The sequence below is a fragment of the Anopheles funestus genome, chromosome 2RL (genome assembly GCF_943734845.2).
Source record: "Anopheles funestus chromosome 2RL, idAnoFuneDA-416_04, whole genome shotgun sequence".
NCBI classification, from domain to species: Eukaryota; Metazoa; Arthropoda; class Insecta; order Diptera; family Culicidae; genus Anopheles; species Anopheles funestus.
The window spans coordinates 77,122,832-77,146,774 of NC_064598.1; the positions used below are offsets into that span (position 1 = coordinate 77,122,832).

At 40.1% G+C, this 23,943-nt stretch overlaps 2 protein-coding genes across 3 annotated transcripts in view; both read left to right on the top strand.

Annotated features, from left to right (window-relative positions):
* LOC125763899 (uncharacterized) overlaps window positions 1-23,943 on the top strand; it is a 337,203-nt gene that overhangs the window by 163,996 nt on the left and 149,264 nt on the right. The gene's annotated exons all lie outside the window — the stretch shown is intronic.
* Window positions 1-23,943, top strand: part of LOC125763909 (centaurin-gamma-1A) — a 146,226-nt gene that overhangs the window by 83,845 nt on the left and 38,438 nt on the right. Inside the window, exon 1 of one of the 2 annotated variants that reach the window (XM_049427631.1) lies at window positions 21,557-22,792. The exons of the other annotated variant lie outside the window; for it this stretch is intronic. Coding sequence (XP_049283588.1) covers window positions 22,624-22,792 — 169 coding nt within the window. The 5' untranslated portion in view covers window positions 21,557-22,623. Of the gene's footprint in view, window positions 1-21,556; window positions 22,793-23,943 lie in introns of those variants that run through there. 2 annotated transcript variants of the gene reach the window in all.

The following is a 23,943-nucleotide window of genomic DNA, read 5'->3' on the forward strand; positions in this document are numbered from 1 at the left end:
TAAGAGTAGCGGAACTCTCAAAAAAAGGACGTAAGCGTGAGGGAATTGAAAGGGAAAGACAAAAAGGGACACAGGCAGGCCATTGATCCCTCTTGGTGTTGGTGGCACGTGATGCCGGTGAACAACACCTTTCCGAAGTGCTTGAAAAAAGCAAAGCAAAAAAAAACTCTAGACGAGGATGAAGGGAAGTTTAGCTTCCAGGAGGTCTCCAGGGTTTCTATTTCTGGACGATGGATGTATTTTTTTTCTTCTGATGCTGCTTCTGCTACTGCTTGTCTGCAGAAGCTGCATGCATTTCACTTATAGTACACCCAGGTGCGCTGCGCGTGCAGATGACGATTGATGTTTGCCGAGACCATCTTACGGGTTTCGCCTTCAGCTAGGCCACCTACTTGAACACGAAGGATGTAGCTTTTGGGCACACTTACAATGCTTGTAACCTCTTTCTATTGGGTAGTTTTTTCTTCTTCTCCCTCTGTTGTCCAAGGATAAGAGAGCCGTTTGGTACACGCATTACTTAAGGCAAGCGAAGCCCAACATTGAAAGAAACGATAAACAAGATAAAGGACGATAATTTTGGAAGGCGTTTGAAATTTACGATGGTCATCGTTCTGGAGGCATTCGCTATTTGTGCCCACGTGCCAGACTGGGAACACTGGTGGCAGAATTTACGTACCATCGGATGTAAGTGATCTGCTTCGGTTTCGAACACAATAGCACTGTGATGCAGCGAAAAATGGCCAGCCGTTTAGGGAGAACCCAAGTGCGTAAGGTGGTGTGGCTCCGTGTGTTGCGGTATTGGGCAAATGGCTCGCAGCTTGGCATGCATTGAGATGCCGTCTGCTTTTATGATATACCGATGCCGTTGCAACTTAATTACCGTATGTCAGAAAGTCGCCAAGACATCGGGTGCTTTTTGAAATGCAGTGTCCATTGTTTGTTATGTTCTAAAAGAGTTTGAGGTTATTGTGTTCTTGGAACTACAGATTAAGAAAGGAACGATAAAATGACGCATTTTTGACGGAACCTTTGATAACTTAATTTTATGAATGTTTTTGAAGTATCGTCATTTCTATTTTATATCTGATCTTACACATTTTTAGAGCATAACCGAGAATCGAAGTCTTGACGAATGTGATGTAATGCAATACCAACAATCTTCGGCTATCACTTTATCAAAACATTTATAACTTTCAACAGAGATTTCTTCAATAATAACACTGGAAGTGTTTAATTCTAAACTGTATAAATTTGATTAATTCTTGGTAATATTGTTTTTTAATTAAAATCTTTTTTTCATGTTTATAACTAATAATTTTACATTTCTTTCTTTTCATTCACAGGTATTTATCGACGCATTAAGAGTTAAATCTTCATTCATTGGATTTGGAGTTCATTGGAAACCAACTTCATCAACCAAATCAACCAATTTAGACAACTTTTATCAACAGTGCAGCCACACTAATCGTTGTGTATCATAAACAAGCATTATATACAAAACACAAATTCGCCAAACCAAAGCTAATCAAACATTGAAGACACACAACTCACAGTCGCTTCCAGTGGATTTGCGTCGAAATCTCACCCGTCCCAGACGCGGTACGCAGGTTTGTTGAAGCGAACTGGTCGGATTATGTCGTAAGGATTTGTCACCAAATTGCCCACTGGCTAAATACGTCCACGGATACGCTGTCGGATCCAGTTTCGGTAATTTGGAAGGGGGAGATAATGAATGTGATTGCTCAGGCAACCAAAATGCACCCAACGCTTTGACCATTGTCCCGCGCTTGTCATTGCAATGATTGTGCATTTAAGGGTCGAAGATGCATTGTTTAGGGCGCGCGTGGACTAAGCTTTACTTCAAACTGCGTTGGTTTTCTAAAAATCGGTAGGTTCATCATTGTTATTAAGCAGAAGTTTTTTTTTATATCAAACAAATCTCATCCATTGACGGGTGGAGTGTATTTATGTTTTCGTTTCTTCGTTTTTTCGCTGCCCTCCGAACTGTGTGTTGCCTAAAGCGTGCATTATTCCCAAAATCGGATATATGTTGCACCCCACCTTTGAAGTACTCCTAACTACAATCTGCATTGTGCACACTGTCCGTTGCATTCTAATCCTTCGCTCGTTATTAAGCGGTAATACAAATAAATGAATTACGTTAAATAAACACAGCAAGTTAGAAAGAGGGATAGAGAGAGGGAGAGAGAACGATTCTAAAGCGTAGTCTAAGTATGACCATAGCAACTAAACGGATGAGTATCCTGGGGAGGGATTGGAGTTTAATCCATTAGCAGAAAAAAAGGAAGCGGACAAAAATCCGATACCAGTCCTATGGTGACAAACAGTGCATTAGGCTAGGATATTCATTTCCCAAATCATCAAACGCGAAAGCATTTTGTGCTGACAGGAAAATGAAATACCACAGACAACAACGAAAAAAAAATGACTACCTGAACTCTAATAGCTTTTTTCAGGAATCGATCGAAATCAGGCGACTCATCATCGAACGACGGAAATAGAGACACTCGAAATGCAATGCCATTAGCATTAGGGATTTTCTTTCTGGTGAATTCTGAGCTCTCAAATCCCACTCCGAAGCCCACCGAATGGACGAAGGTGGTGTTTGTCTGGTGATGAAAAATAAAGACCAATCGAGTAGTATACCAAGTGGCACAATCTTTCTATTGGCCTAAAGGACATAACAGTCATTACAGCCATGTTACATCAGGGGGTTGGTTAGGTGTAGTACATTCGCTAAAAATAGCGAATACTAAAGGAAGCCTCAGGAACGATGTCTGCACAAAGCCGAGAGTGAATAATGTAATACGAAATCAATACATTCGATCGGTCAACGTTCGCCGAACAATGTGAAACATTTGCTTATATTGCTGTTGCTATGTCCTAGGCCCTACGCTGTGGGGTGTGTTTTTTGTTAAGTTGTTCAGAACAAAACAAGTTATGCCTTTGAAATGCTTGAAGGTGAAAGTTCAGGAACATCTGCCTGTAAGTGACCTGCGAACGGTATGTAGAATAAAGCGAGGGATGTAACATACCGAGATAAGTATGTCCCGTTTTTGTTATTCCTACTTTCTTCAATGGGTTTTGACGTCATCCTTCAAGAAGGAAGGAGAGTCTAATGAACATTGAAAGGTCAACTTTGTAACGAACTAAAGCTTTTGCTAAAACAAAAGGAAGTTTCTTTTGTACTTTTGAAGGGATAATTTTGCAAAGCAGTAAGGATTAGTAAAAATTGTTTAGGATAAAGCATACTTTTGCATAAATTCAAATAATTTTTATTGCTTACACATTAAAAGGATTTTACATAAATTTCAAAAATGCATACACAAATAATGTTTTGTACCAGCAATTAATGTTCAATTTATAGGCTCATTATCCTTTTTGTACATTTCATTGAAACTAGAATTCGTTGCATACTATCAGGCGAAACTAGCACCAGTTAAACGAACGGTATCCTTCACATTCCATGCCGGTGTCATAAAACGCATAATTCCGGATTAGCGCCGATCATAACTTAAAGATTATTACGAAATGGATCGTAAATTTGAGTGTCCGTACCGAATCGTGTTCCCAATGCACGAAGGGACGTTCTAATTTTACATTCGTCCTTCGACGCTGGTCCTCGAGTATCAGTAACTCAGTGTTGGGCTTCGTTGAAAAGTACACCACAGATTCTATTATAGCTCTGATTACGGTACGATAGTCATCTTTTTTTTTGTCCTATTCTCCACTCTCTCTCATCGCTGCACAATGCCCCTCGTATGCAACGGACGCCACCCGATTCCGGCGTCAGGTTTTACGTTGCCAGCAGTAACGCCAATTGTAACGCATCCCCCTTTCGCGCATTCGCGCTCACGGTTTGCGCACGTGCTTGGCTTCATGTTGCGTTCGGTACCGCGAGCCCATAATTCCTAAGCCTGAACAATTTCTCTAATCCGCTAAAAAAATTAACCAAAAAAAAGCTCGTGCAACGGCCAGCTTTGCTTCTCACATGGCACGAGGGCAACAACTTTTCATAAATAAATACACCGGGAGAAAGAATCAACAAATCGTTTGTAAATTGTTGGCGAAGTAACAATAAAAAAAATCCCGTTTTAATCCCCGGGCCCCTGTTAAACGGTGCCAGAAAAGGATAACGATGGCACACCGGCAGCAATTTATAATTAGAATAATTAAAAACGAAATCAGCTTTAAAGGTAAATTGTAGCTGAAATGTTATTTATTCGTCTAAACGGTGCGACGAGAGAGGGAGTTTGTGCAATGCGCAAAATAGGAACAGGGTGATCCTCTTTTTTGCGAATATTGCACACAATTCGGGCGATTATGGCGATAATCATTGAATGTAACATCCGTTCGATTTGAAAAAAAAAAATCAATTTAAAAGGGGAAAACAGACTCGCAAACAGTACAGTAAAATACGTAGCAAATCCTGCAAATCAATGTTTTGGATTGTCGATGATTTGGTAAGCTCACTCGTGCGTTCATGCGTTATTTGCACACGTTTCATTGATCCATTTTGTCAGTCAACTTTAAATCACCTTTGGTTTTTTTTCTTCCTTCAGCAAATATTACTGCAGAAAAATTGATTATGTCGCAGCGTAAGATTTTTTTCCACTAAATAGAACGAAACACATGGGCGAAAAAACATAAAAATAAAACTCTTGATGCTGAAATTTGCATCCCACCACACGTGCTTTATTTGCACATCAAAGCGTTCCTCTTGAAAAAAGTAAGCAGTTGGTGTGGCTGGCCGCCTTTTTAAAGCACGATTAGCAAACACCGCAAAATACTTAACTTTGGCTGCAGAGAATGGAACAAATGGGAAGCATAAAGGATAAACGCGTCTCTGGTTGCACCCTCGTACTAACACAACTTAGGAGAGAGGGTTGATGTGTGCAATTTTTCCAGCGGGAGAAAATCAACCATAAAAAAATTGCAACCCTTTTATTTTAGGTTTTGCTAATCCCACCCCGGTGAATGGGTGCCCGTACCGGAAGCAAGGACATTTTGTTGCGTTCCCAAAAATGTTAAAAAGGAGTTAAAAAATGGTAAAAGGTAAATAACAATAAAAAATAGAAAGGAAAATACAACCAACGCGCGCTAAATAAAACACAGATGATTGAATGATCCGGTTCCGGTGGCCACAATCAATTTGCCCTATGTACACAATTGCGGTTACCAAATTGTGGTAGCTTCTTCGATGCAAAAAATGAGATAGAACGGATGGAATAGTACTGCCGCGCTGTATTGATCTTACTGGTTAGATAACAAAAGGTGCTGTAGTGTAGTGTGGGTTATCTGTTGTCAAATCAGGGATATAATTCCTATCACGATTTCGGCTTCGATTTTAGTTCTTGTGAGGTTAATCAACACCGTTAAAATTTGAAACCATTAGATCACAAAACGGATCCCTCAACTTAGTTTATTCTTCTGTCTGTCACTCAGCGTACCCGGACCCAGAGAGATGAGACCTTCCCATCGCATGGTTTCGATACCGATGCGCAAGAGGACATTCGGGTGCCACCCTACCGATCCCACTTAACCCCTTTTATTTGTGCACAAACTCATCTGCGCGACGGTCAACATGGTGCGCACCATCCTGCGCGTTGACGTGTGCTACTTCCGTTGTCATCGTTTGGAACTGTCATCCTGTCAGGAAGGTCCGGGGTTCGGCCGATCGTTTACAAACGTTAAAATGACACACCGTTTCTACATTGTCAGCTCGATGATGATACTTCTCCCTCTCTAAGCGTCATGTCCAGAGCAATGTTCGACCCTCACAATCGGTTAATCTGATTGTCTCACAGAAGAATGCGCGATCGTGCGCGTACGCACTGACCGGAAAGAGCTGCTTTTTGTTAGGAATAAAGGGAAGAAAAAACACTGTATTTTCAATCCCTAAATGATAGCGCATGAACCGGCTACACACAATGTATTAGAGTTGGAGAAGAAAGAAAAAAACTCCTTTGTAATGATATCATGAAAATGATTCTTGTTTTTTATTTCGTGCTCTCCGCAATTGGGAACATTGCTTCCCGAGTTGTAATTCGTCAATGGGGCATACGGTTCTAGAAGTTGGAACATTTTAACAGACATCTCCGGAAGCTAAAAACCGAATTCATAACGAACCGAACCGCATTTCGATTGAGATTTTTGTTTGATGTCGTCCTGTTGGTTGATGTTTTTTTTTAAATGTTTTTGACGTTCTGCAAAGACGAACAAAAAAAAACTGTTGCGTTCATACATTCTGATCCTCTTCATGTTCATTCATGCGAAAAACATGAAAAAGGTAGTCGGGGAAATCCGGGAAATCCGTGTTGCATCCTTCCGTACGCAATGTTGTATTAGAAGAGGACTTTGGTAGATTGGTTTTTTTTTTAAATATATTTTTTTCCTATTTCTCCCATCTATTTGGGTCCCGTGGCTACACTGCACTTTGAGTGACGTGAGTGACATGAAGCACGATACAGGAAAAAGGAGAGAAAAAAAACAGCTACGCAAGTGCCTGCCAAAGGGACAAAGACCTACAAATTGCATACCATTTTATGCGTACGAAGGGAAAACTGTGCAGACAGGGTCGCAAATTGCGTGATTTTAGCATGTAGGTGGTTGTTGTTGGTTTTTTTTTGCAAACGGTACACCAGAAAAAAAGGCAAACCGGGGGGTACTCGAGGATTGCGGGAAGTACGTTATATAGCAGGACCACTTCAAAAGGATTCTGAGAGGATTTTATATCGCGATACGCCACTCGTACGCCATCGCTAAGTGCGGGGTTTTTTTGAGGAGTTGTTGAGATCCTTTTTTTTTGTTTCGAACATATTTACTTCCAAAGGTCATTTAACACACCACATGCAGGAGTGAAATTCACGTGCTGTTGCAGTGGTTTGCTAAGTGTGCAAATTTGCATTCTCTAAAACCCATTCCTGCATTTGTGAACTGCAAAAAAAAGCAAAACAAAAAGACCATCCACACCTGGTCATTTCTTTTATTTTGCATCTCGACCCCAAATTTTATTAGTTCAAGTGGTTCAAACCAATCAAACCAATCACATTTGTTTCCAAGCCCAAAACACCGTCAGTCATCGTGGCACAATCTGGCTCAATGAAAAACACCCCAAAACATGACGTTCGCGTGCGGTCAGTCAAAAAGAAACAATAAAAATCTGAACAGGACACGTGCATACGTTGTAAGAACAAATTGAAAGTGATTATATACACAAAGCACTCATACACGCACACCCTTGGAAAGGAAGGTGAAAAAAAGAAGGACATGAAACATCCACAAAACTAACGACCAAATTATGGTTTGTGTCACTTTCACCCAAACTATCTTTTTTATTTTATTACATTTCATTATTCATTCTTCGGTCACTTTATCGTTTACAATCTCGTGTTTCGATGCTGCGATCGTTTCACACCACCGGCAATTGTGTTCGGTTTTGCTTAGCACCTTTTGCATATTGGAGCATAAATCGAGCATAATAGGGGAACATTGAGCGCGTTTGCTATAATTTTCAAATTAGGTTTTACGACCGGATTGAAGCGCATGGTGGTGAAGAATTTCCCCATGCGTTTGTGTGCGGTTGTTCATTATTGTAACACAGTTACAAAGTCTAGCGTGCGCCAGACAGTTGCGATGTAATAATTAAGATATGGCAGCATAACTCGTGTATGGGTTACTGTCAAGTACTGCTGTTGCTCTCGTTAGGAAGCTAATCGTCGTGCTAGTTTTTTGACGAACGTTAAAGAGATAATTTTTACCAACGGTGCTTTTATTGTTTGACCTCAGAAAGACATTTCATAAATGGCTCAGCTCTTGCAACGGAAGAGTACGAACAAAGAGAAACCGTTAAAAATAGTCGTGATTTTTAATGTTAATTTTAAAAAATTTATTGCAACACATAAAATTTTCAATTTTGTATCATTGATTTTCAATGCGTCTCATCATCATTATGATGGCGTCATCATAACGCTTTTGCTATAAAACTTAATGATGTATTGATATACCTTTATGCCCTTCCCAATATGAAGTTGAGCATTTTTCAAACATATTTTTACCATTTGAAATGAAATGTAAGGCTCGCGAAATGTCCATCGTTTTTTTGTCAAATGTCAAATTAAGCAAGAGAGTTCGGCGGATTATTAATTATGTTTTTTTTTTTACAGAAGAACATATTGATGTTATTTTTTTATGTCACCGCACGAAAGCCTATCTACCGTGTCAATGATGGTGTAGTAATGGTTTTTATAGCTTTCTATAGCACTGTAAATTAAATAAAAAAACTAGCAAGAGACCATAAGGGAAAACCTTACCCTGTGATGTAGCGTAAAAGCTTCGGAATCAAATCATGTTATGATTAATGAAAGATCATACCGCAGCCGCCCTTCGTTTTCGATGCATCACTCGTTCTGTGCTGTAAACTGCCACACCGTGATCGCACGATAATGAGCGTAAATATTTTCCAATAATTATTCGCTTTAGGCGCAACCGACGACAACGCGACACAGGCCACAAACATGTTCAATAGCTTCGGGCGACCCTTTCACTCCGGCGTGCTGCGGTGTTGTGATTTTTATAGCCAACTTATAACAAATGATCAAACGTTCGGTTGACGGGCCGGAAGCGTGCCTCGGAAAGCTATCGTCCATATGGTGGACCTCCATGTGCACGTGCATTGTGTTAAAATCGCAAACAAGCGACAAAAATCAGCGGAGTAAGAAATTAAACCAACATTTGTTACGGTTGTGGCGTATTTCGATGGTTTTGATGATGAGTTTTTTCTTTCTTTTGCTATCGCAGAATTACACAATATTTGTGCAAGCCATTTTTTGCCCATTGACAGTATATGACCATCACAAATCATCCCGCTGTTGCATGATTATGTTGACAAGAAGGCACGTGGCTTTACACAGCTTACGTCGGAAATGTCACGAGCCACACGCTCGACAAACACACTTTCACCCAAAATCGAAAAGAACTCAAAATACCTACCACGAAAACGGAACCGGAGTCCTGATATCCCGGTCTGGAAAAGAAACACATGATAAGTGGCCTTTTTAGGAGGCGCCCTCCTATACTTATCGTGCGGCAGATGCTTGCCTAACGAGCTGGAAGATCTAACCTGCAATTGGTTTCTCGAGAAGTTGCATTGTCATGTTCATTTTCTTCACCGTCTCCATCTACAAGGACATCAGCCGAACGAGGCTCATTATGCGGCCTCATCCAAACTGGCTTAATTAATGCTCGATTACTCGAGGCTGGTTAAGTATGCTAAGTGCTAAATGATCGTGTCCTGCGACCGCGCGTAGTGAAGCATGTGGACAAAATTTATCGACCACGGCATCGAAATTAATGGGCAGAAAACAAGCGTTTCCACTTTCGCACTGTGCCTTTTTTGTCGGAAAGTGGTAGTTTCCTAGCATAATGATATGATTTGCCTGGTCATTCAAATTACATAATTTTTGGGGAACAAATTAGAAAACTCTGGAGATGAGAGAATATTCTTCCTTGTTTCCTTGTTTAAAACCCAGGTTTCTTTCAATTTTTTGAAGTACTGCTCAAAACATGTTGGAAAGTTTAACTATTCTTCCTAAATTAAACTATTCTTCCTAAATCCTAAATTTATTGCTCGTTTCGCCCGAAATTATTGCTGGCTATCAGTGACTTGATTTTTCCAATAGTTGTATACTCAAAAACTAAGTTTGAAATCAGATTGGGAGAGTTGTTACGGGAGTCCTACATTATCTACTCCACTATATGGCAGGTCTTCGATAGTTCAGGCTTTTCAAGATACATTTATTCAACATTATCTGTGTTGCTTTTCCTTTCAAGCTCACGGAAGGATATATCAAGCTATTTCTCCCATTAATCGTTTAAACATCCTTAAAAGGTAAACTTTTAGAGTAAACTGTATAAGCTACACCGTGGAACAGATTTATTTGATTACTTTTTAAAGATAACGATCCTTTGCCTGGCGAGAAAACGTAAACGCTTTGTCCATGACAGTAAAAACCACATGCTTCTTCCTATTTGCATAAATCGACGTTCAAATGAACTTTCCTTCGAGATAGATAACACCTGAACATCAGAACACCGGGGCCTTGGGGGACACGCAGCAGTCCTACAATGTCCATATTCCTGGCAATGTCTAGAAAGGGAAAAGTTCAACACTTATGGCAGTAACTCTGCTCTTTTTGTAAGGATCTATTTCGTTCTCTCCCTGTGCTGCTTCCGAATGTATACGGTGGATCGAACCTCGTGACCATTTCTGTGTGAAGGTAGGTATCCTTCAAAGGTTTTCCAAAAACGGTGGGTACGGCTATTCAGAAACTCTCCACTAAAACAATCATCGTCCAATTCGGTCCGACTACCAACACTTGAGTGCGTTTCCATTTCCATACCCGACCTTAACGGAATGGAATTATTATTATGATTATTATTAGAACGGTCCTTTGAAGCGAATAAGAGGACACTCGAACAACAGGGCTAGCGTGTGTAGAACTCGGGACACTCGGGGAAGTTTCATGCAAGGTACAAAACCAACGAGACGCTTGGCAAAACTGGGCCACGTGCCGGTAGTGTACAAAGGATACCACTTCTCGATGGTACTTCATGCGACCTAAGGACGAACCGGTGGATGGTCATAAAAATGGATCCATTCGCCCTAAGCTTTCCCGTGGTTCGTTTGTTTGTTTGTTGGAAAAGGGCTGTCGGACGAAACATAAAGCACTGGCAGAAATAACGAAACAACATTAGATTCGCGTCGGTTGTTGCGCTTCAGTGTTGTTGTTATCCTTTACCAGTTCGACCATCACGAATGGCGATCCGCACGCTCAGATCATTTACTAAAAGGTGGGGTTTCTTGCTTTATTCATATCTGCTGCGCTGTAGCAGCCACAGTTCTCCAGCCGTTGTTTCATTTATTGCCGATGCAAATCAAATTAATTAAAATGCACCTTTCCCCAGGTGAGAGATAATACAGAACGGGACTGAATGAATCCCAACCGAGGAGAGAATGAATACGAAAAAAAGGATATCAAAGTCCCAAAACAAAAAAAGGGGTACCAGCTCAGCAGGTTATCACAGAGATGGAACGAAAGGATTAGAATAACCCGCTCACGGTATCAAATCCGATTCTCCCGATTCCTATGTCCTGGAAGCATCACAGTACGAGGACTCCTTGTTAGCACGGGACTAGCATAAACAATAAGGAAGAAAACTGCTGATTATGCAACGCGCTTCGTAATGTTTTCGCGCTTATTAAAGCCTCATCATCGTCGTATCATTTTTCCGGGTGCAGATGAACGGTCGTACTAACCTAACCGGCAGCTAATGCGGGTGCCTGTAGAACGGGGTAAAAGGGAGTGAATAAAAATGCAATCCATGCAACTCCCTTTTTTTTTCTCCTGTACCACCCGCGGTGCATTGCCGGTGACATGGGCGCAACGTGATTGTCACATTTTCTGGCTCCCGGACCCGTCGGTTATCGTATCACACTGGTTTTGTTTTGGTTATGGGGTTGGTTTTTTTCTTCTGTTGCATATACTATTATTATTTCGAGGATGCCTTTACCGGTGTCCTGTGGTTTCATACGGGAAGTGTTTTTTTTTTGGGCTACATAATTGCATATACGAGATTCGGTTATGATACGCACGTTAATAAGAGTTGCGTATAATAGCTTAAATCATGCCTCGTGCAGATGTAGTCGGATTAGCCAGCAGTCAGCAGTCAAAACTGGACAGTTTAATGGTAATTCTTTGCCGAAAATTAATATTTTTTTATATATCATACGGGTAAACATAGCCGGCTATTTCGGCCTGAAACCTGATTTATGATATCCGGTAAGCAAAATTTGTTTTTTTACCAAACTACACAATAAACATTAAATATATTCCCAATTTTGGTGCATTTGATTTGTTTTTCGGTTATGATGTTTCGATACCGTTCAAACAATAACATAACAATAAAACTACCCTTATACGCCGGCATGAGATGTAGGTCATTTGCGAATTTATTTGCTTCCGGGGGAAAATTTATGATCACCACAAGACCAGCATAAAATAGAAAAGGCTTAGCCTGGGTGTTTGTTTGTAAATTTATTTATTTCCCCCTAAAAATTCTACGTCAGTTGTGAATTATCTAACAACTGACAAAAGGAGATCGCTGACCACTTTCTTTCTTTCCGACTTTTACCGGTATACCTTCACCACGGCATGACCGCCCAATCGATTACAATGGCACACGTTCATGATATGGCAAATTTTGCTGCCATCCTGCGGTGAAGAATAATTATCTTCAACCGGCTTTTGGCAGAATCCTTCAAACCACCGCCCATCATCCCTTTCTCTTGTATGTGTGTTTGTTTTTTTTTTAAGTCAAACCGAACCAACGGGGTGAGTAAACTCACCCCCTCCACTGGGGCTAGTTGTATCGGTTTGATCAATTCCAAACTGACCGGTCAAACCGATTGTCCAAATATTTTCATTTCACTTTCACCGTGCACCATCCCTTGGTCAGCATTCGCGAGAAAAACCGTTACCAATCGGTTATTTGCTATCTTGCTGCTCCGCATAACTGGTGATTTTAGGCACTGCCGCATAGACAAGCATTTAAGCAAGGGAAGGAAAATAGTGGCAAACGGCGGTGTATCGCCCGAAGGGCTCATTAGATTATTGGGATACGCTTGAATGGGAAGCGAAAATGCAGCTACAGGATAATAGTGGTGGTCATCGTGCTACCACTCCTAGCACCTGGCAACCCTGTTGTTGTCCATTTAAGGTCCGTCCTTACGGTTCGTTGAAAAATGCACCACACGGAGGTCCGTTCACCGCGTGATACAGAGCAGAAATAGTCGATACGTGTACGTGGTGTGTTTATGTTTCTGTTAACGAATTATATTTTAATGATCCAATCCTGTATGTGTTCCGTCATCGGCGGGGGTAGAGGGTTGCATTTGATGACAAGCGCAGGACGTCTCAGTGGCATACCATTTTGATTAAGTATGGTCACGCGAACGATATCCGGAGACGATCGGAATTATGATTTTGATCAGCGTTGGTCGCTTCAAAACGGGAATAAGATATAATTTTTTTTGTGATGGAAAACCCTTCCCCCAAGGACTGGTGAATTAATGGTTAACAATGAACATTTAAAATGTAATTTTGTAAACATTGAAGTAGATCGCATGATTAGATAATTATTAGCGTAACTGAACGTTTTGTTACGTTACGAGTTTAGTTTAACTAGGAGTCTTATTAGAACTGTAGCATTGTATATCAAATATCAAGTTGTTAACGTATTTTAGTATGCCTTGTCGACTATTTACTATTTTAGAATTGATTTAATTATTAAATAACTAACTTAATTTTATTATGAACATATTTTCGAGACCTTGCATATTCATTCATATGTTTGGATATGCAGAACCATCCTTTAAAGGTGATTACCTACCTGTATTACCTTAAGCAAATTGAGTTTCATGTCGTATCACGACGAATGACTTTAATTAATCATAAATTTAATATGAATAAATTTAATGCTGCGAACATTTTGAAGTACAATAAGAAAGAACCGAAATAAAATTTTCTTCAAAAAAATGGTCAAATGGGTTGTCACAAAACATAATGGTTAATTAAACTGAACAGAATTTAAAAATATCTTTCAAGTGTTCTGAAACCAGCTTAACATATCGCAAAAAGCAAATCTAATTTTTGATTTGGTACAGTTCATGCTTTGAAAATAAAATCATCATAAATTATTCAAACTGGTCTGTTCGCTCATCCTCCAACATCCAACAGAAGCAACAAACACGCATCGCCCATGGCTTTTCGCGCAGCATTATGAAGTGCTACCGCCACTGTTAAGCCGACCGGGTGCCGTGTGTCGGTGCGCTTCCTGGATTAGGAATAAAATAGAAACATTAATCATATCACCTACCGCCGTTGAACTTTCGTATGCTCGCGTAATAGAGTTTTTAACACCCACCTCTTTGCACAGTCTAACATCGAGTCGAGAGGGGTTATGCTGTATGAAGGTGGATCATCGTAAATTTTCACGCGGTCCGCTAACCTCAACACCGATGAGGGCTCCCAGCATAACATCTAGCCTATTTCTTTTCGCCATTGTTCTCGTACGGGAGATGAAGAAGCTTCACAATCATCAGCACAATAGAATCGCTATCGTGGCTTCCGCTTTCTGCACACTAACTTACGAACCGCGGAGGCTACGAGGTGAAATGTATTTCTTTTAACTACTCACGATCTCCAATGAAGCATCGCCCCCTTGTTTGGTATGTTCAATTTTCGCGTGCCCCATTAATTAGCCACGTAGTTGTGCGAATGTTTGCTGTGTACGGCGTAAGAATTCGTGACTATCGATGGGAGAAATTTGCTTCTTGATTACCCCGTGGAGGAGTAGCACACGCTATACGACTATTACCTGCAGAAGATGGTTTTCGATCCATTTTTGGGAGAAAGCAGACGTAGGTCAAATGTGTGTGGCGTGTAGGGTTGAATAAACACGTTCCTGTCAGGAACGTATTAAAGCGATATGTGACCTCCTGGATCCTCTGCTTGATTGGTTGCATGACTGTATGCTTCTTCCTGGTTGGAAGGTTAAAAAGCATTGATGCATTATACTACCACGCAAGCCACTTCGCACCGAGGTGCATGTGAAGATGACAGCAACAGACAGACACCACCGAAACGTACGTACGTCTTGCATTTATGAATAATCTGCAGGAAGGTGCGCGCAACTATTGCTTAACATGATACGGCAACGCACCGAAGATAACGAACGAAAGATAAGCCAACCAGCAGACGGAGGAACCTGACGGAGGTCATGTACGACCTCTGTACCCGGAAGACAAGACTCGTTTTATTTGGTGACCTCCCACTGCATAGAAACATAGCTGAAAGCATACCTTACGGAGGACGGAAACACGCAGCGGAATGTTAAAGAAACAGGTCTCCACAACCTGGGCGGTTCGTTGCAGTTGACGATGACACAACGACGTCGCGTGCAGCCTAAACCGCTCCGGAACTAGGCCTCAGTGCGCACACGCACGTGCATAGATTTCTTGCTAGAAACACCACGCAAACCAACATGCGTAATCCCTTGTCATGTTAGCTCGCGATGTTTCATTCCTTTCTAACAGGGGTTGTTTTATCTTTCCTATCGAGGTCTCAAGATTGGTGAAACTCTATTCGAACGCACGATGTAGATTTCAAGATAAGCGAACATTTGTAAGGAGCCACGAAAGCGTGAAGTTCTTCAAAAACCTTGAAGGGTCGTACCAGAAATTGGGCTAAGGGTATATTTACATCTGGCATACCGATTCCGTGATCTACATGTTGCAATATTTAGATACTTCGATTCATACGATGTCCTGCCTCTATAATTAAGTGTATCTACATACAGGTCTTGATACTTTTATTGCAACTTTGAACTATTCTCTTCAACCCTTTTGAGATCGATTTCGGATCGAACTTTCGTTTACATATTGGGAATAACATTAGTAATAACAATTACTTGGAAATTCGCCACTACAGAGTATCCTCGTGGAAGAAACTTCGTGGACAAATTTCCAAATTCGTGTACCATAAAAGGTTATAACCTCTTCGGCAGCTTTCGATACCAATTTCCTAATGCTTGATTCTACACAATCCCTTGGGGTATTGAGGTGAATTACGACTTGTGTTACTGTTAGCTGCCGCCGGCACAAAAACGATCCCGGATGTGTGGCTATAGCGCGACGCTAAGGAATTTTGCCCAAATATCTAGGTCACGAGCACAGTAACAAGCTCCCGTATGTGTGACTGGATGGTAGTAGCATTACTACCGAACATTCTCATAAGCTAGTTCGATGATCGGTTAGCACATCGCCGATGTGTATAAAGGTGATGGCACCAGAATGCAATAAACGGAATACCATTCTGTCTGTGCTATGCGAATGTTTCGATAGGCATGCTGGAAGCCGGCTATATAAATCACACATTTTTACGACCCACGTGCAATTTCCTTTCATAGGTGTGTGTGTGTCTGTTCGAAGAATTTCTTGAAGAAGATATCGCCATGATGCCAAAGAGTAGTTGCAGTTGTAGCATCATAAAAGGTTCTTCACATCGCCGTAGTTCTTACCGGTTCGTTCACTTACACTCGCGAATACAAGCGTGACGTGGTTTGCGCATCAAAATGCTACTAGCATGGCCGGATTTTAGCCATTCCATCGTATCCAACCAGCCCACAAAAAATTTACGATGCCGCCATCGGTGTCGGTTCCGCTGGAATCGATCGGTTTTGACACTTTATGACCACTTCTTGTATCGGGAAAAGGTTATTGCATTCGTTCAGGTTAGGTTCGGAAAGGAGTGACCGAGTGAGGCGGCAAAGGTTTAACCTAACCATTCCACTACCACAGCCTGTTCTGTTTGGAGGTTTTTAGAAAAAGTAAATAAATTCACATAAATGTCAACAGAAGTACAATTAAATTTCATGCCTATTATGAAGGATACTGTACGTCCATCAGATCTGTTCTACCTGGCCAAGAAAGGCTTCTTATCTTTGAAGACATTGGCGCAATTGGTGTACGCAAGTCTTGTAATGCGCGCTACCAGATGTAGCCAAAAATTGGCAACGGCTGACAAATTTGCGTGAAATTAATTTTTAACACCCAAAATGGGAAAGGAAACGGCAAGAACAAGCGAAAAACAACACGTTAAAATCAAGGTGGTCCTTGACTGAAGTTTCGCTTAAAATTGGTCCCTCTAGGTCGTGGCGTTGAGTTTAGTAGGGATGTTTCGATGCTGGTAAAGGATTGTTACGCGAAATCTTTGAGATGGGTTAACCCTTTTCGACCGGCATTTTTTATGTTCTTGTCGAACTAGGTCAATCGATAGCTTTATTCGCGTAGCGCTCGTTGTACAATTTAACAGCATAAATCGCATCAACCCTAGAACAGTGGTAACAGTAATAAAAAAAACTAATACTTTGAGATGTCTGAGATTTAGTGAACGGCGTACTTGCCATTTTCAATACTCGTCCCAATCCGAACGGGTTAAATGGTGTTTTCCCTTAGCGAAAATGCCAATTTTCCTGTAAGGGAGTGAAGAAAAAAAAACGGATCGCACTAGAAGGAAATGACTGTTTGTACATCAATTTGGAACTAATCGATTCCGTTTATTGCCATATCGCGCTCGATCTCTCACAGCTTAGCGATCCCGTTGCTGATGGCGTACTTTGCGATAAGCAACCACGAGGAGGTAATGTAAACGCATGCTTATGCAACGGATTGCCGGCAAGAAAAGGGTAACAAGGGTACTCAATGAGATGGGAAAGCTTCGAAATGCACATCGAAGGAAGGAAAAGGATCAAACAAATCAATCTAAATAGCAAAAACCGGCACGATAGATCGATGCAATTAACAACCAAATTTGGAAGCAAATGACGTGCCTTTTGCCAATATCGAATGGTGATGCACCACACGAAGAAAGTTTATTTTGTTCTTGACTCTTTCGGTACGGTGGAATAAACAAAACAAAAAAAATTACCCTTGGTAGAGAGATTGCGATCAATCACAATTTTGTTGGATAAAATATAATTAGTTTCCTATCAGACGAATAAATTTGCAGAAGGCTGTAATTTGCCACATCTTCTCCATTTTTTCCTTTCATTTTTCCTAATTCCTAAGTCCGTTTTTCCTTCTCTTGTTATTAGCTATTGAATTTCGGGGAAAAACTTTATCCTGTTTAAGAGAAAAACTTTTCCCCCTATCTGCATGGTAGAGTCGTAAGATATCCTTCGATCACGAAGTATAATAAAGTTCGAAGGCACTTTACACACACAGTTCATGCAAAAGGGATGGCTATTATCGTCACAAATCGCTATGGCAAACTTTGTTGGAACCGAAAAAAACAACTATTATCGGGGTAGGTTGGTAAGATGCAATTATCTTTGTTTTATCATAGTTTTTGGGTTGAGCAAAGTTTGCTCATTGGAAAAACAATATCTAGCAAACATTTTTCAGATGCTTTTTTGCTCTCTGCTATGAATGAAGCAAACTCTCACTAGACAAGTAGAATATTTCTGGGTAATAAATTCTCATTCTTAAGCATGTGTTTGTTCCTTTTGATGTTCGACTTCTTGTGCTTGCTACTTCTACAAACTTGACTCATTAATGTTGCCTTTCGTTTATTACACGCACGTACGAACATGTCTCGTGTGCATGTTCTTATCGTGTGCAGCCACATAATGATGGGAGGGTGTTGGTTCCGATTTATTTCTTCCTTTCATTTACATCTCTACGCTAACAGAATGCACGTACATGTGCGCAGGATAGCATATCAGTCTGCATACATCATCGTGTCTGGTTCAGTGTAGAGCATCTTTCTGTTGTTACTGTTGCCTTCCAAGCGTAGAAGCAATTCTCTACTCTGCATCTTCTTCAGACATTTTTTTTTGTTGTAGTTCCTCTTTCTTATTCCCTCCTTGGTATGTTGTGATGTTACGATTATGCGATACTTGCATCGCTATCTGCTTCGTTTATGTTGTGCCGCTACCAATCACACCGGCAACGTTTTGTATCTTTTAGGTTCTTATCTTCTGCGTCGATTTATATACAGCGTAAGTGCTTACGTCACAATTTAGTCATCGCACGCGTGAAGGTATGATTTTAGTGGAAATGCTTCATAATAATACTTCTTCAATATTCACCACCCAGTTCGTTCCAGTTATTATAAGCGAGCTTGACCCGTTATTGTCCGATTATGATAGTTAATATTTTATGCACTCATCAGCTCAGAGACGTATCTTCTTCCATTCCTAACTTGCTTCCAAAATTTGCCCGATAGCGCAACGTAGAAATGGAGATAAATTATGAATCGTTAGGGAGATTAATTACGCAAACCGTACACAACGTGTGAGGCGGAATGGTGCTTTCTTTTTCGTACGTTTTTTTTTTGGCGGGGTTAACGGTGCGCGAGCAGCAGTAAATACAGGTAGCTGATGAGAGGCCGATAAAATGCCACTACAGAAAAAGTGTATCTCGTAATTATTTAAATTTGATTAACCACTGTAGCCCGAAATGACCAAAAGAAAACGCCCCGGAATTGCATGGATCTGCTACGAGTTACCCCTTTTTCTTGAAGGGGTGCCATCAGCTTTGGTCGGAGATTATTAGCAGTCTTTCACTGTGGGTCATTCTTCAGGTGAATTGGTCGGACTTATTTATCAGTGTAATTAAGTGTAAAATATCTCAAGAACGTTCACAGCACATGACGCTTTTTTAAGGAGATGTGGCAATTGCTTTATGTGGACACTTGAAGGGCGACTTAAAGGTTATTTTTATTATTACAACACATTAAATGTTGTCAGGAACAGATTACTCTTAAGTTTTTAATTCTTTTTATGATACTTTTTTACATGTTATATTAAATTTATTTTTGTCTCTCTTTGCAGGTTCGTGCAAACATTCTTGGCTTACATCTTACTAATTTGATCATTTTGGCTAGTAAGTTTATTTTTGTTTTAGTTATTTTAAGAATGAAATTTGTGCGTTTGTTCCTTTTATATAAATTTGAACACGAACCTTTTTACTTTTACATAGTTATAGAAATGTAAATCAATGCAATTCACTAATAGAAAAAAGGTTTTAAAAGAAACATATTTCTTTTGAAGCGGCATACTCTTCAAACATCAAATAGACGAAGCCCTTTTTTCTCTGTACTTTATCGACTGTTTGAGAGTTAAATGGTAAAAAACATAGTGCTTCACCCATTCGCCTATGATCGTTCCTTTCCTTTATGCTCCGCACGGCGTGTGGTATTGCTTTGGAACCGGAAAAGAAATCGCCCAGAAGACCTCACTCTACCCACGAGATAACTTTCAATGTCCACCTTCTAACAACCCACGCATATCTCTCGCCACAAGGACCTGACATCTCGCACCGTTTCATTCCACCACCTAGTTAGTGTGATCGTGTAGCATAATGTTGCCACTCGGACGGAATGGGCTTCGCGAAGGAAGAGGGTACGCGTTCTAGCTGAAGGCTTCAATCCGTGAGGTATTTGCTCGTAGGCGAAGACTATCGGGCTTCCAGATATGGTAATGAACGTTCGATACTCGGGGTTTCTTTTTACACACGACACACCAGTTGGGTTGTGTTTTGTTGTGGTTGCTCGGGTAGCTTCATTTTAATGTATTTTTTACCAGATTTTATTCCACGCTTCTTTTTCATTGGAATGTAAATTCAATGCACGATGCAATATCTATGCTGGCGCTAAGCGTATCTGCTGTTGCGGTTGTTGCCTTTTTTACGGATTGTGCCAAGAAGCATCACCGTACCGGAACCGGTTCGTGAGTCAGTTCGTTGTGTTTGTTGAGTATGCTTCTAAAGGTCAGCCGGTAAAATAGATAAGCTTGGGAGTATTTCAAGAGCAAGTCTAGCACCACGATATATATGGATACCAACTGGGAAAGATGGTCGAAGAAGAACTGAAGATGAAGTGCATCGGATCGTATAAAGTTCGATCCAAGGGTTGTTCTTCTGGATAAAATATTATTCTCATTCTTAACATTATGCACTTGTTCTATTTAAATGAACTACATTGAGATACAGGGATTTTTTATTTTTTTAGAGGCTTTGGGCAATAAAACGGGGAATAATATCACCCTAATTTTGTTGTTGTTAAAATGTTAACTAATTTTTTTATTGTTTCAAATAATTTTATTTAATATTTTTTGTCCAGCTTGAACTAATAAAATTAAAAATCTTCATTGAATAATGCTTAAAATAAAAATTTAATCCTATTCCAAACTTGTGCTAGCGTTTGAGCGCATTGCATAAATGTATGCGTGAGTGTAGGAAACGCTTAAGCATTGTGAGTGCCCGAAACGCTTCAATTTTTCTCTTCGGTTTTCTTCGTTTTGTTATTCAACATAATGAGAGCGAGAGAGGGGAAACAAAATGCAATCTATAATTTGAGAGAGGGATTACATTCAAAGAGATATTTTGGAAAGTTATAACGATTTTGCAGAAAGTCTTGCAATTAGGTATGACATATTTTGGGGAAAATTAAATGACAGATTGAGAAATGAAAAATTAAGTTTAAAATATAATTTTCATGCAAAACCGGGATTTCTATGATTTCGAATTTTTTCACTTAAAAAATTAAGTTTAAAATATAATGTTCATGCTAAACCAAGATTTCTATCTACCATTCCTCTTTTGGAAACTAAAAAATACAAAATTTTTTTTATAAGTTTTACTATTTTATTGTTATATTGCTTTCAAATAATTGTTATGCATTAAAGTTGTGATTTAATGTTTTAACATTTTTCCTGGCAACAAAAAATATATTACTCAAAAATATAAAATAAAGAAGGCATGTTTTCCAAGCTCATAAATATATTAAAATTAATAGAAGATTATTAAGATCGTGTATTATTAAATAATAATAAAATCAAAACAAAACTTTTTAAGTTTTGAACCCTCTTGGGGGGATCGAATGTTACAAAAGAGAGCTTAAACGGGAGGTTGATTCTCTCCGGTTTCAACACCTATTTCGACTCACCCATGCTGTGCTATGATCGTGACTCGTGAGTCTCTTAGCATCTTTCGTGGCAGTCGGACGTGTTGGTTGCAGTTCCGGTCGCCGTAAAACATAGATGCGTTCGGTGCAGTTTTGTGTGTTCGATCAAGTAGAAAATGTTTACGCACGGGGGTTTTGATTGTGTAATCCTATTGCGTACATTCCGTTGACGTTGAGCATGCTGAAAACTAGTTTGCCAAATAACTGTGCACAAATTTCGTGAAAAATGTGGACCACCGTGTGGAAACGGCGACAATGAGCCATTTACTATCAAACCCCACCAGTGAGTGATTTCGTGCCCGCTTGTATATCAACCCGTTAGTGTTGTGGTGGATGAAGATGATGATGATGATGATGAATGCAGTCACCGAAATAAAACGTGACAGCTTTTGAACACCACTACCAATGGTGCAAGGTGCCAAATTTATCCGAATGTGTCGACATTAATCAGCCCCATTGCACGTGGTGGCTCATTTCTGCCTAGCTCCAAGCTAGAAAGCCCGTGTGAGTGTGTTCTAAACTAAAATGAATGTCTGTTGTTGCTATCGGCTGCAACGGTGAAGGTCGTGTCTAAAAACGGGCGCCATAAATCTGGGATTAAATTTTGCCAAATAGAGATAGGTGATGCAGATTGGGAAATATCTGTAATGCACCGTGTTGTATCGAAACCAAAGAAAATTAGTGTAATAATCTGTGGGCTTAGTGAAACCGTCGAGCTAATTCTGTGCAGCCAAAAGAAGAAAACGAGTGTTCAAATACGCCAATAATTTATATTTCACACCAAAACGCCGTATGAGTGTGTGGTGCTGTAAAAAGAAAAATTAAACCATATAATAAATTATCTCCGTTGAGTGTTTTTTCTTTTACCATAAAGACCTTATAAAGGCACGTGTCGTTGATAAACAAAATAAAAAAACAAAAGAGTGAAATAAAAACTTGTGCAAAAATAATTCACCCCCACAAAAACACACCTACATACATTCGAACAAAGTGATACACATCTTTATCAACAAAAAACATGACGATGCTTGCGGTGAAAAATTTCTTCCTGCCGGAGCGGAAAGCACCACCGGAAACGCCAAAGTTTAGCCGCATGCCGGAAGCATTCCTTCGCTCGATCCGGCGCAGATCGTTACGCATTAAACGGCCAAAAACTGTCATCGTTGAGCGGGAGAAGCGAAAATCGGGTAATTAAAACACTGTCACTATAGGTGCTTACTAAAAGCTATCGTTAACACGATTTGACTACAGATAGTGTCTGTAGAAATTAATACATTAAATGACGCAAGAAAGAAGAAACATTTTGCCTGAAGAAGAAAAAAATCAGCAATTTGTATGATGACAAATTGCGACCGGCAGGATGGCAAAAAAAACGGCAACCAAAAAAAAAAACACTTCCAAATGCTGCTACTCAAGGACAAGTGTCATTCTACATGCTGAAGCTTATCTCACCACCATCACGCCGTGATGCGATGTTGGTGAGGTGTCATCGTAAATGGGATTTTTAATGAATATTAATCACCGAGTATATAGTGGCGCGGTTGTGTTTTTTTTTCGTAGCTGCGCTCTTTGAGGTTGGAATTTCATTTTCCTGTAATGGATGCCCGTCAATGACCGATATTACTTTGTTGCCATTTTTAGATTTCCACACTCGTTTTGGGGTTCCTTTCTTTTTGATACTGATGTTGTTAGTACAATCTCTTCGTCTTCGTCTTCGTCACGAGACGATTAGATTCGTGCAGTGACTGGAAGGATTCGTAAGCATGAAGATTATCTGCATGCAAATTGTATGTCAACTCACCAGATAACCAGCTGGAATCCACATGTTTTGCCGTCGACTGGAAACGGCGAGACACGAGACATGTCTGGTCGGAAATGATGATTATGATGTTGTTGGCGGTGGCTGCTGTTGGTGCATATGAGGGTGACGCAATGATGCTGATGGTGGAATAGAAGCTGGATGTGGAGTGGAATTATGAATTCAGCCAAGCAAAAAACACATGTGCAAATTCAGTAGAGTGACCAAAAAAATAAAACAACTGTATGCTGTTACTGATATGCTGAATATAAATTGAAAAAAAGCATATGGCGAGATCGTGAGACGCAATTTTATTTTATCGCACATAACGTGTGATTAAACATGGGAAAAAGAGTACACTGAATGCGAACTATAAACTAATCCTCCTTTATGATAAAACGTGATAAATAATGTAAACATAGGAAAACATACCAAGCAAACAACTCAATGCCGAATGTTCCACGTGCAGGAGTTTTGCATGCATTTTAATACGCAAAAACCCCTTCACAATGAAATACTTTCAGCAACACTGTATACCTG